The 14,430-nt window shown below is 42.8% G+C and overlaps 1 protein-coding gene across 12 annotated transcripts in view; it reads right to left on the reverse strand.

Annotated features, from left to right (window-relative positions):
* Positions 1–14,430, reverse strand: part of LOC138681586 (uncharacterized) — a 1,359,044-nt gene that overhangs the window by 1,232,595 nt on the left and 112,019 nt on the right. For 9 of the 12 annotated variants that reach the window (XR_011321935.1, XR_011321930.1, XR_011321932.1 and 6 more), the window contains exon 2: positions 5,324–5,912. Coding sequence is in view for 1 of the 12 variants with exons in the window: in XM_069769207.1 (XP_069625308.1) it covers positions 5,324–5,354 (31 nt within the window). In the remaining 11 variants the exon portion in view is untranslated. The remainder of the gene's footprint in view (positions 1–5,323; positions 5,913–14,430) is intronic. The other 3 variants (XR_011321937.1, XR_011321933.1, XR_011321942.1) reach the window with 1 other exon arrangement.

Raw genomic sequence — 14,430 nt, forward strand, 5'->3', positions numbered from 1 at the left:
AAAAAATAAAACAACTCTTTTTAGCAAAGAAGCTCTCTCGGCATACAGTTGTGTGAAAAAGTGTTTGCCCCTTCTAGATTTCCCATTCATTTGCATGTTTGTCACACTTAAATGTTTCATATAACCAAACAAATTAAATTAATATAGAAAGATAACACAAGTAAAACACAAAATATATTTTTTATTAAAGGTCTTTATTATAAAGGGAAAAAGAAATCCAAACCTATGTGTGTGAAACCCTATGTGAAAAAGCTATTCCCTCCCCTTTTAAACATAAATTAACTGTGGTTTATCACATGTTTGGGAAGCTGAGTTCAAATTCCCTAGCCACACCCTAGCCTGATTACTGCCACACCTGTTATCAATCAAGAAATAACTTAAATAGGACCTGCCTGACAGAGTGACGTAGACCAAAATATACTCAAGAGCTAGACATCATGCCAAAATCAAAAGAAATTCTGGAACAACTGAGAAACAAAGAAATTCAGATCTAACAGTCTGGAAAATGTTATAAAGCCATTTCTAAAGCCTTGGGACTTCATTGAACCACAGTGAGAGCCCTTATCTAGAAATGGCAAAAATATGGAACAGTGGTGAACCTTCTCATGAGTGGCCGGCTGACCAAAATTACCCCAAAAACACCGCAATGACTCATCCAAGAGGTCCCAAAAACCCTCACAACATCCAAAGAACTGCAGGCCTCACTTGCCTTAGTTAAGGTCAGTGTTAATCACTGCACCATAAGAAAGAAGACTGGGCAAAAATGGCCTGCATGGCAGAGTTCCAAGACGAAAACCACTGATGAGCAATAAGAATGTAAAGACTCGTTTCAGTTTTGCTAGAAAACATCTTGATGATCTCCAAACCTTTTGGGGAATACTCTGTGGACTGATGAGATAAAAGTTGATCTTTTTGGAAGGTGTATGTTCCATTACATCTGGCATAGAAGTAAGACAGCATTTCAGAAAATGAACCAACAGTAAAATATGGTGGTGCTAGTGTGATGATGAGACTGTTTTGCTGCTTTAGGAAGTGGAAGACTTGCTGTGATAAATGGAACTATGAATTCTGCTGTCTACCAAAAAATCCTGAAGGAGAATGTCCGGCCATCTGTTTGTGACCTCAAGCTGAAGTGCATTTGGATTATACAGCAGTGCAATGATCCAAAACACACCATTAAATCCACCTCTGAATGGCTTAAGAAAAACAAAATTATGACTTTGGAGTGGTCTAGTAAAAGTCCTGACCTTAATTCGACTGAAATGCTGTGGCATGACCTTAAAAAGGAGGTTCATGCTCAGACGCCCTCCAATGAGGCAAAGATGAGTGGACCAAACTTCCTCCAGAGCGTTGTAAAAGACTCATTGACAATTATCGCAAACACTTGATTGCAATTGTTGCTGCTAAGGGTGACCCAACCAGTTATAAGGTTTAGGGGACAATCACTCTTTCACACAGTGCCCTGTAGGTTTGGATTTCTTTTTCTCATAATAATAAAGACTTTCATTTAAAAAATGAAGTTTGTGTTTACTTGTGTTAACTCTGTCTAATATATAAAATTGTTTGTTGATCTGAAACATTTAGGTGTGACAAACATACAAAAGAATATGAAATCAGGAAAGGGCAAATACTTTTTCACACAACTGTGTATTACACTTATCCCAAAAGAAGGAGACGATGCAACCATCTGCATCAGTTATAGACCAATTTAATTAATTAATTATTATTATTAATAATAATAATATTATTAAACTATATTTTTTGTACATTTGCAAAAATTACTACATTTCTGTTTATTTTCAGTCAAGATGGGGTGCAGAGTGTACATTAATGAAAAAAAATGAACTTTTTGAATTTACCAAGTGGCTGCACACTTTCCGTACCTACTGTACATAGCTGTGCTGAAGCCCTGCTGTGTACTAAGAGGCAATCCGTTGATTGCAACATCAAATGCTAATGGGATTATTAAACACAATAAAAAGTGAGAAAATTTGTTTTTAAAATATGAAGAAAATAAAGAGAACATAAAAGTTCAAATCACCTCCTTTTACCCCATTAAAAATAAAACAATTGAAAAATATACATATTTGTTATTGCTGCATTTGTAAAAGTCAGATGTATCAAAATATAAAAGAAATCTGATTGGCAAACAGTGTATTGTAAAATTGCACTTTTTTAGGCTAGGTTCACATTGCGTTAGTGCAGTCCGTTCAACGCATACGTTAAACGGACTGTGTTAACGCAAATGCCGAAAAAGATCGCGTTCATGCGATCGCACTAGCGCAGATGCTCTATCTGTGCTAGCGGTGACGGACCCGAAAACGCTGCAGACTGCGTCCGAGGGTCCGTCACAGAATGACGGCACATCGCTAATGCATGCCGATTATGAAATGCGTTAGCAACGTGCTACATAATGGCAGTTAATGGGTGTGCTAACGCATCCGTTACATAGCGTTAGTGCCGCTATGTAACGGATGCCGTCAGCGCATTGCCATTAACGCAATGTGAACCCAGCCTTACAATCAACACACTTGGAATTTTTTCACACTTTCACATGGTAAAATGAATGATGTTATTCAAAAGTACAACTCATCCTGCAAAAAACAAGACCTCATATGGTATGGGGACAGAAAAATAAAAAAGTTATGGCTCTTGGAATAAGGGGAGGAAAAAACAAAAGCACAAAAACGTAAAATCACAAGGTCATGAAAGGGCTAAAGGTCTGAAATGTGGATAGGTAAAGCATAAAATAGCTGCGGTTTTCAGACAAAGTAACACAACTGCGGTTTTTCAGACAAAGTATTATTTGACCTCACTAAACCCACACAATCAAAACATTAATCAGGGAGATTAAAACTTTTAGTCTAAAATCAAACTTCAAACTTCAGAAAAATGGCAATGCATAACCCAAATTCCTCTGTTAAAAAAAATTTGCTCTTCAATTACATAGATGGCGACCAAAATTAGTCACATCTTTTTTATATGATCTAAATGTTAAGCAATTATTCAACAAAATAGAAACTGACATTTCCTTATGAAACTCTGATCCTATTTCTTGGTTTGGTAGAATCAATGTAGTAAACATTATTACTCTTCCCAACAGGGCCAGCTCCAGGTTTTTGAGGGCCCCAGGCGAAAGAGTCTCAGTGGGCCCCCCCTTTAACACATACCATGATTCATGATCGCATATAAACACAGCCATGTAGTATATAACACAGCTCACGTAGTATGCAGCACAGCCACGTAGCATATAACACAGCCATGTAGTATATAACAGCCCACGTAGCATATAACACAGCCACGTAGTATATAGCACAGCCCATATAGTATATAGCACAGCCACATAGTATATAACACGGCCCACGTAGTTTATAGAACAGTCATCTAGTATATAGCACAGCCCACGTAGCATATAGAACAGCAACGTAATATATAGAGACACTTGCCCCATATAGTGCTGCACAAACGTTATTGCCCCATAACATGCTCCATACAGACACTTGCCCCATTTGCTGTTGCTGCGATAAAAAAAAAATCACATACTCACCTCTCCGTCGCTCAGGCCCCTGGCACTTTCACCTGTCCTCGTTCCAGCCGCCGCTCCATCTTCTTCAGCGTCTTCTGCACTGACGCTCAGACAGAGGGCGCGCACTAACCACGTAACCGTGCCCTCTGACTTCAGCATCACTGCAGAGGACGTGGAAGACGGAGCGGCGGCTGGAACGAGGAGCAGGTGAATATCGCGCAGCGCTGCGCTCCCCTCCCCGTTATACTCACCTGTTTCTGGCGCTGTGCAGTCCCTGCTTCCTGGCGCCGGCAGCTTCTTCCTGTATTGAGTGGTCACCGTTACCGCTCATTACAGTAATGAATATGCAGCTCCACCCTTATGGGAGGTGGAGCCGCATATTCATTACTGTAATGAGCGATACCATGTGACCGCTCAGTAGAGGAAGAAGCCCGGGAGCTGCAGGGACCGCGCCAGCCGCCAGGAGTAGGTGAGTATAATTAGACAGCCCCCGGCCGCTCCCCCTCCCCTGCCGAGTCAGCTCTGTGATGTACCACTAGCTGAGGGCCCCTGGGGGAGTGGTGGTCCTAGGTACTGGCAGCTGCCTGCCCTTAACGCCGGTCTTGAATGAGCCCCCTGTCTCGCCAGGGCCCCGGCACATGCCCAGGTACGCCGGGTGCTGACGCCGGCCCTGCTTCCCAATGTATTTTATCTACTACAAGTGTTACTAACAGAAATCTCATGGTTTTGAGGAAAGTTTGCAGTCAAATAGAGTGAATTCTAGCAGTGTGCACAGCATACGCTGAAAGGCTTTTCTAGTGCTGGCACCGGGGAGCTGCTCGTCATCTAACCACAAGAATGCGATATGCATACTTTTGGCCTCATTCCGACTAGACGTACACAACCTTTCACAATTCACTTGCATTTGTATGTGTGGCCAGGATTATGCATATCACATATTTGTAGTCACATGACTGCCTGCTCCTGGAGCTGGAATTGGAGAATCCTGACAGCACGCACTGTGGGCACTGAGGATTCACAAGACTGAGGATTCACATAGAGTGCTGCAGACTTTTGTGTCAAGCTTGGACAGCCACTTTAATAGTAATAAAGCCTAAGAACATGGGAGGCCTGGGTCTCCCAGATTTTGAAAAATACAGACTTTCCACTCAGTCAGAGTAATGGAGTGGTACACGTTTCCACACAAAAAAACTCTGGGTAGATTTAGACCTCATGCAAATAAAAAATAAACCAGAATTTATATTTAAGGCTCCCTAATACAATTAAATACTTTTAAATTAATTTATAAAAGCAACACTTTCTGGCATAATACAAATAGAAAACATAACCTAATCCTTCAACATGTGTAAATATACCCCTCTTATATACTTGATTCAAAATAAATACACAACCTTAAAACAAAACTAGAATACTAGATGTTTAAATTCCCTATGAAACATCTGATAAATAACAATGAGGTTCTTACCATAAAGAAAATAATAGATCTATTTGCTGATCTTGGATTAAATGCCGAAGTTCTTAAGGCTATAACTACATTCTACATACTAGGTTCAACTACAGATGAGAGGATTAATTCACAGAGGATCAAGATAGAGTCTAATTTAGTCAAAATCGCAGTTTGACATAAATTAAAACATTTAAACATTTTCAAATTCAATTTGTGATCCGTAAAAATAAAACCTTGCCTTGCATAGTTTCTCACACCGCTGAAGCATCAGAGAGCAGGCTGACTAATTTTGCATTGTGCTGGCCTCCCCATAAAGCCCTGCAGCTATAACATTTACCAGATTATCATACCGTGTACAGTGATGGTCAGTACCTGGGCCATCACTGATCAGCAGTTCCTAATGCAGCAGTTTGTACAGCAGAGTCGTTTTCCATCTCCAGAGTCACTGGGTAAGTCTCACTCTTCTGTAGAATGTGAATCCTTATGGTCAGCAGGGTGCTCTCTTGAGTAGAGTGTAAGCTCTTATAGTCAATGGGGTCCTCTCTCTCTTTTTCCGGTAAAGTTTAAGCTCTCATGGTCAGCAGGGTGCTCTCTTGAGTAGAGTGTAAGCTCTTATAGTCAATGGGGTCCTCTCTCTCTTTTGCCGGTAAAGTTTAAGCTCTCAAGGTCAGCAGGGTGCTCTCTTGAGTAGAGTGTAAGCTCTTATAGTCAATGGGGTCCTCTCTCTCTTTTGCCGGTAAAGTTTAAGCTCTCATGGTCAGCAGGGTTCTTTCTCTCGCTCTCTCCTCTCCCTCACGTGTATTTTCCGAGCAATCACAAGCTTTCCAGTATTGAGGATTTATTTGCCACAATTCTAACTTTTGGGGAAAATTCGTTGATGTCGGCGAATTTGAATTTCAAAACATCCATTCATCTTTAGGATAAACTGTTCATAATACCCTATGAGAATAAGAAAAAGAAAAAAATGTCATAAGTATATAAGATTCTATGAGTAAAGAAGATAAGCAATATTAAAAAATAGAGATTCATATTCAACATCAACAAAATATCAAGAACTTAACTATAAAATTATTTCTAGATGGTACAAAATCCCAGATACACTACACAAATTCACAATTCCCACTCTTCAACATGCTGGCGATGTAACCAAGATCTAGGAACCCCATCACACATTTGGTTCTTACTGTATTTTTTTTGCATCACAGCAGCCAAGATCTAAATCTGCACAAGTGTTGCCTACGGCGGCCATTTTGCTGAGGTCCCCTGCACTAAGTTTATATAGCTTCTAGTGATGAGTGAACGTGCTCGGATAAGGTGTTATCTGAGCATGATCAGGTGCTAATCAAGTGAATTCGGCATGCTCGAATAATACTGTATGTTCAAGTCCCTGCACCTGCTTGTCTTGCGGCAGTTCGACAGCCGCAACACATACATGGATTGCCTATTAGGTGACACATGGTTCATGGTGACACAGCTCTAGTAGGTTGTAAAACAACTGTACGTAATCATTAGATGCTTATGTCGAAATCGAAAACAACGATCTCTATATTGCGCAATACATGATGTGTGTAGCTCTGGCCTTTAAAGGATTGTTCCTTTTTAATTAATTTTGTATCTTGACTATAGCTTGTTATAAAACAACAAACTCTTCTGTACTCACCTTCCCCGAGTGCAGTGAGTCTCCCAGTGTCTGGCAAATTGGCTGCGCATATGATGTCACATTGACAGTGAGCAAGCCTATTAATGAGCTCAGGAGCTCTGACTAGAGCGTTCCATTAACACTGGCTGATCCTCTGATTGGCTGACACATTGCCAAGTTGGCAACAAAGCCGCAGTCAATGCCAGGCACTAGGAAAATTGGTGGAGACGTGCTGGTGGACTAGAGGAAAGCGAGTACAGTGTGGTTAATTGTTTTATAACAATCTTCAGCCTGGATAGAAACTTAACCCCTTCCCGACCCATGACGCCACGTAGGCGTCATGAAAGTCGGTGCCAATCCGACCCATGACGCCTATGTGGCGTCATGGAAAGATCGCGTCCCTGCAGATCGGGTGAAAGGGTTAACTCCCATTTCACCCGATCTGCAGGGACAGGGGGAGTGGTAGTTTAGCCCAGGGGGGGTGGCTTCACCCCCTCGTGGCTACGATCGCTCTGATTGGCTGTTGAAAGTGAAACTGCCAATCAGAGCGATTTGTAATATTTCACCCATTATAACGGGTGAAATATTACAATCCAGCCATGGCCGATGCTGAAATATCATCGGCCATGGCTGGAAATACTAGTGTGCCCCCACCCCACCCCTCCGATCGCCCCCCCACCCCCCCGATCTGGCCGGTACACTGCTCCGGCTCCCCTCCGCCCTGTGCTCCGCTCCCCCCCGTGCTCGTGTCCGCTCCCCCCGTGCTCCAATCACCCCCCGTGCTCCAATCACCCCCCCTGCACTCCGATCCACCCCCCCCGGTGCTCCGTTCCACCCCCCGGTGCTCCGTTCCAGCCCCCCCGTGCTCCGTTCCACGCCCCCGCGCTCCGTTCCACCCCTCCCGCGCTCCGATTCCCCTCCCCGTGCTCCGATCCCCCCCCCCGTGGTCCCCCCCCACCCTATCATACTTACCGATCCAGCCGTGGTCCCGTCCGTCTTCTCCCGGGCGCCGCCATCTTCCAAAATGGCGGGCGCATGCGCAGTGCGCCCGCCGAATCTGCCGGCCGGCAGATTCGTTCCAAAGTGCATTTTGATCACTGAGATATAATCTATCTCAGTGATCAAAATAAAAAAAATAATAAATGACCCCCCCCCCTTTGTCACCCCCATAGGTAGGGACAATAAAAAAATAAAGAAATTTTTTTTTTTCCACTAATGTTAGAATAGGGTTAGGGTTAGGGGTAGGGTTAGGGTTAGGGGTAGGGTTAGGGTTAAGGTTAGGGGTAGGGGTAGGGTTAGGGGTAGGGTTAGGGGTAGGGTTAGGGGTAGGGGTAGGGTTAGGGCTAGGGTTAGGGTTAGGGCTAGGGTTAGGGTTAGGAATGTGCACACGTATTCTGGTCCTCTGCGGATTTTTCCGCTGCGGATTTGATAAATCCGCAGTGCTAAACCGCTGCGGATTTATGGCGGATTTACCGCGTTTTTTTCTGCGCATTTCACTGCGGTTTTACAATTGCGATTTTCTATTGGAGCAGTTGTAAAACCGCTGCGGAATCCGCACAAAGAAGTGACATGCTGCGGAATGTAAACCGCTGCGTTTCCGTGCAGTTTTTCCGCAGCATGTGTACAGCGATTTTTGTTTCCCATAGGTTTACATTGAACTGTACACTCATGGGAAACTGCTGCGGATCCGCAGCGTTTTCCGCAGCGTGTGCACATACCTTTAGAATTAGGCCATGTGCACACGGTGCGGATTTGGCTGCGGATTCGCAGCAGTGTTCCATCAGGTTTACAGTACCATGTAAACATATGAAAAACCAAATCCGCTGTGCCCATGGTGCGGAAAATACCGCGCGGAAACGCTGCGTTGTATTTTCCGCAGCATGTCAATTCTTTGTGCGGATTCCGCAGCGTTTTACACCTGTTCCTCAATAGGAATCCGCAGGTGAAATCCGCACAAAAAACACTGGAAATCCGCGGAAAATCCGCAGATTTTTCAAAAATGGTGCGGAAATATCTCACACGAATCCGCAACGTGGGCACATAGCCTTAGGGTTAGGGTTGGAATTAGGGTTGTGGTTAGGGTTAGGGGTGTGTTGGGGTTAGTGTTGTGGTTAGGGGTGTGTTGGGGTTAGGGTTGTGATTAGGATTATGGCTACAGTTGGGATTAGGGTTAGGGGTGTGTTGGGGTTAGTGTTGGAGTTAGAATTGAGGGGTTTCCACTGTTTAGGCACATCAGGGGTCTCCAAACGCAACATGGCGCCACCATTGATTCCAGCCAATCTCGTATTCAAAAAGTCAAATGGTGCTCCCTCACTTCCGAGCCCTGACGTGTGCCCAAACAGTGGTTTACCCCCACATATGGGGTACCAGCATACTCAGGACAAACTGCGCAACAATTACTGGGGTCCAATTTCTCCTGTTACCCTTGTGAATCTAAAAAAATGCTTGCTAAAACATAATTTTTGAGGAAAGAAAAATGATTTTTTATTTTCACGGCTCTGCGTTGTAAACGTCTGTGAAGCACTTGGGGGTTCAAAGTGCTCACCACATATCTAGATAAGTTCCTTGGGGGGTCTAGTTTCTAAAATGGGGTCACTTGTGGGGGGTTTCTACTGTTTAGGCACACCAGGGGCTCTGCAAACGCAACGTGACACCCGCAGACCATTCCATCAAAGTCTGCATTTCAAAAGTCACTACTTCCCTTCTGAGCCCCGACGTGTGCCCAAACAGTGGTTTACCCCCACATATGGGGTATCAGCGTACTCAGGAGAAACTGGACAACAACTTTTGGGGTCCAATTTCTCCTGTAACCCTTGGGAAAATAAAAAATTCTGGGCTAAATAATTATTTTTGAGGAAAGAAAACGTATTTATTATTTTCACGGCTCTGCATTATAAACTTCTATGAAGCACTTGGGGGTTCAAAGTGCTCACCACACATCTAGATAAGTTCCTTTCAGGGTCTAGTTTCCAAAATGGGGTCACTTGTGGGGGGTTTCTACTGTTTAGGCACATCAGGGGCTCTGCAAACGCAACGTGACGCCCGCAGAGCATTCCATCAAAGTCTGCATTTCAAAACGTCACTACTTCAATTCCAAGCCCCGGCATGTGCCCAAACAGTAGTTTACCCCCACATATGGGGTATCACCGTACTCAGGAGAAACTGGACAACAAATATTGGGGTCAAATTTCTCCTGTTACCCTTGGGAAAATTAAAAAATTCTGGGCTAAATAATTATTTTTGAGGAAAGAAAACGTATTTATTATTTTCACGGCTCTGCATTATAAACTTCTATGAAGCACTTGGGGGTTCAAAGTGCTCACCACACATCTAGATAAGTTCCTTTGGGGGTCTAGTTTCCAAAATGGGGTCACTTGTGGGGGGTTTCTACTGTTAAGCCACATCAGGGGCTCTGCAAATGCAACGTGACGCCCACAGAGCATTCCATCAAAGTCTGCATTTCAAAACGTCACTACTTCACTTCCGAGCCCCGGCATGTGCCCAAACAGTGATTTACCCCCACATATGGGGTATCAGCGTACTCAGGAGAAACTGGACAACAACTTTTGGGGTCAAATTTCTCCTGTTACCCTTGGGAAAATAAAAAATTGCAGGCTAAAAGATCATTTTTGAGAAAATAATTTTTTTTTTTATTTTCATGGCTCTGCGTTATAAACTTCTGTGAAGCACTTGGGGGTTCAAAGTCCTCACCACACATCTAGATTAGTTCCCTTGGGGGTCTAGTTTCTAAAATGGTGTCATTTCTGGGGGATCTCCAATGTTTAGGCACACAGGGGCTCTCCAAACGTGACATGGTGTCCGCTAATGATTGGAGCTAATTTTCCATTTAAAAAGCCAAATGGCGTGCCATCCCTTCCGAGCCCTGCCGTGCGCCCAAACAGTGGTTTACCCCCACATATGGGGTATCAGCGTACTCAGGACAAACTGGACAACAATATTTGGGGTCCAATTTCTCCTATTATCCTTGGCAAAATAGGAAATTCCAGGCTAAAAAATCATTTTTGAGGAAAGAAAAATTATTTTTTATTTTCATGGCTCTGCGTTATAAACTTCTGTGAAGCACCTGGGGGTTTAAAGTGCTCAATATGCATCTAGATAAGTTCCTTGGGGGGTCTAGTTTCCAAAATGGGGTCACTTGTGGGGGAGCTCCAATGTTTAGGCACACAGGGGCTCTCCAAACGCGACATGGTGTCCGCTAACAATTGGAGCTAATTTTCCATTCAAAAAGTCAAATGGCGCGCCTTCTCTTCCGAGCCCTGCCGAGTGCCCAAACAGTGGTTTACCCCCACATATGAGGTATCGGCGTACTCGGGAGAAATTGCCCAACAAATTTTATGATCCATTTTATCCTACTGCCCATGTGAAAATGAAAAAATTGAGGCGAAAATAATTTTTTTGTGAAAAAAAATTACTTTTTTATTTTTACAGATCAATTTGTGAAGCACCTGAGGGTTTAAAGTGCTCACTAGGCATCTAAATTAGTTCCTTGGGGGGTCTAGTTTCCAAAATGGGGTCACTTGTGGGGGAGCGCCAATGTTTAGGCACACAGGAGCTATCCAAACGCGACATGGTGTCCGCTAACGATGGAAATAATTTTTCATTCAAAAAGTCAAATGGCGCTCCTTCCCTTCCGAGCCTTACCATGTGCCCAAACAGTGGTTTACCTCCACATGTGAGGTATTGGTGTACTCAGGAGAAATTGCCCAACACATTTTAGGATCCATTTTATCCTGTTGCCCATGTGAAAATGAAAAAATTGAGGCTAAAAGAATTTTTTTGCGAAAAAAAAAAGTACTTTTTCATTTTTACGGATCAATTTGTGAAGCACCTGGGGGTTCAAAGTGCTCACTATGCGTCTAGATAAGTTCCTTGGGGCGTCTAGTTTCCAAAATGGGGTCACTTGTGGGGGAGCTCCAATTTTTAGGCACACGGGGGCTCTCCAAACGTTACATGGTGTCCGCTAAAGAGTGGAGCCAATTTTTGATTCAAAAAGTCAAATGGCGCTCCTTCCCTTCCAAGCCCTGTCGTGCGCCCAAACAGTGGTTTACCCCCACATATGAGGTATCAGCGTACTCAGGACAAATTGGACAACAACTTTCGTGGTTCAGTTTCTCCTTTTACCATTGGGAAAATAAAAAAATTGTTGCTAAAAGATAATTTTTGTGACTAAAAAGTTAAATGTTCATTTTTTCCTTCCATGTTGCTTCTGCTTCTGTGAAGCACCTGAAGGGTTAATAAACTTCTTGAATGTGGTTTTGAGTACCTTGAGGTGTGCAGTTTTTAGAATGGTGTCACTTTTGGGTATTTTCAGCCATATAGACCCCTCAAACTGACTTCAAATGTGAGGTGGTCCCTAAAAAAAATGGTTTTGTAAATTTCGTTGTAAAAATGACAAATCGCTGGTCGAATTTTAACCCTTATAACTTCCTAACAAAAAAAAATTTTGTTTCCAAAATTGTGCTGATGTAAAGTAAACATGTGGGAAATGTTATTTATTAACTATTTTGTGTCACATATCTCTCTGGTTTAACAGAATAAAAATTCAAAATGTGAAAATTGCGAAATTTTCAAAATTTTTGCCAAATTTCCGTGTTTATCACAAATAAATGCAGAATTTATTGACCTAAATTTACCACTAACATGAAGCCCAATATGTCACGAAAAAACAATCTCAGAACCGCTAGGATCCGTTGAAGCGTTCCTGAGTTATTACCTCATAAAGGGACACTGGTCAGAATTGCAAAAAACGGCAAGGTCTTTAAGGTCAAAATAGGCTGGGTCTTGAAGGGGTTAATTAAAGGGGAACGACCCCTTTAAGAGGACCTATGACATCACAAAAAAAGTGAAAAATCATATCACAATTGCTTATTGTCCTATTAAAGGACATATCCAAGGTCTTATCCCAGTCTTTTGTGGTAGTTGTGGATGAGGTTCTTTATTTTCTCAGATGGTAAAGCTGCCCACTCTTTTTTGCAAAAAGCCTCCAGTTCCTGTAAATTCCTGGGCTGTCTAGCATGAACTGCACGCTTAAGATGTCCCCAGAGTCGCTCAATGATATTGAAGTCAGGAGACTGAGATGGCCACTCCAGAACTTTCACTTTGTTCTACTGTAGCCAATGACAGGTGGGCATGGCTTTGTATTTTGGATCGTTGTCATGTTGGAACATCCAAGTACGTCCCATGTGCAGCTTCAGGGCTGATGAGTGCAAATTTGCCTCTAGTATTTGCTGATAACGTGCTACATTCATCTTTCCTTTAACTCTGACCAAGTTTCCTGTGCCTTTGTAGCTCAGACATGCCCAAAACATCAGAAATCCACCTCTGTGCTTTACAGTAGGAATGGTGTTCCTTTCATCATAAGCCTTGTTGACCTCTCTCCAATTGTAACGCTCATGGTTGTGGCCAAAAAGTTCAATTTTGGTCTCATCACTCCAAATTACCTTGTTGCAGAAGTTTTGAGGCTTGATTCTGTGCTGTTTTGCGCATTGAAGGTGAGATACTTTGTGGCATTTGCACAGTATTGGTTTTCTTCTGGTGACTCAATCATGCAGCCCATTTTCCTTCAAGTACCACCTTATTGTGCATCATGAAACAGCCACATCACTATTTTTCAGAGAGTCCTGTATTTCAGCTGATGTTATTTGTGGGTTTTTCTTTGCATCCCAAACAATTTTCCTGGAAGTTGTGGACGACATTTTTGTTGGTCTACCTGACAGTGGTTTTGTTTTTACAGAGCCCCTGATTTTCCATTTGTTAATCACAGTTTGAATGCTGCTGACTGGCATTATCAATTCCTGGATATCTTTTTGTATCCCTTTCCTGTTTTATACAGTTCACCGACCTTTTCCCTCTAGATCCGTTTGACAATTCAGAAACATCAGTAGCTGGATGAAAGATGCAAGTGTCTGTCTGGATCCCAGAAACGCACTCAGCTTTTATGCACACACACTGATTAAAAGCAAATAGGTCTCAGGTGAGGATGTTACCTTTAGTAGCCATTGAAACCCATTTGTGTCAACTCCTATGCATGTTATCAGGCCAAAATCACCAGGGTATATGAACTTTTGATCAGGGTCATTTTGATGTTTTGGGTTGTCATTATGATTTAAAAAGAAAAAACACAAACACAAACACAAATCCCTAGTTAGACCGCACATGGAGTACTGTGTCCAGTTTTGGGCACCGGTGCTCAGGAAGGATATAATGGAACTAGAGAGAGTACAAAGGAGGGCAACAAAATTAATAAAGGGGATGGGAGAACTACAATACCCAGATTAGCGAAATTAGGATTATTTAGTCTAGAAAAAAGACGACTGAGGGGCGATCTAATAACCATGTATAAGTATATAAGGGGACAATACAAATATCTCGCTGAGGATCTGTTTATACCAAGGAAGGTGACAGGCACAAGGGGGCATTCTTTGCGTCTGGAGGAGAGAAGGTTTTTCCACCAACACAGAAGAGGATTCTTTACTGTTAGGGCAGTGAGAATCTGGAATTGCTTGCCTGAGGAGGTGGTGATGGCGAACTCAGTCGAGGGGTTCAAGAGAGGCCTGGATGTCTTCCTGGAGCAGAACAATATTGTATCATACAATTATTAGGTTCTGTAGAAGGACGTAGATCTGGGGATTTATTATGATGGAATATAGGCTGAACTGGATCGACAAATGTCTTTTTTCGGCCTTACTATGTTATATTTATACAGTAATGTAACAATAAATGGCTTCACCCAATCACTAACCATGAGTGGAGAAAAAGTTTTTGTGTTATCATTCATATTCTCTGAAAAAAAGCCAA

Source organism: Ranitomeya imitator, chromosome 5 (assembly GCF_032444005.1).
Source record: "Ranitomeya imitator isolate aRanImi1 chromosome 5, aRanImi1.pri, whole genome shotgun sequence".
Taxonomy (NCBI): domain Eukaryota; kingdom Metazoa; phylum Chordata; class Amphibia; order Anura; family Dendrobatidae; genus Ranitomeya; species Ranitomeya imitator.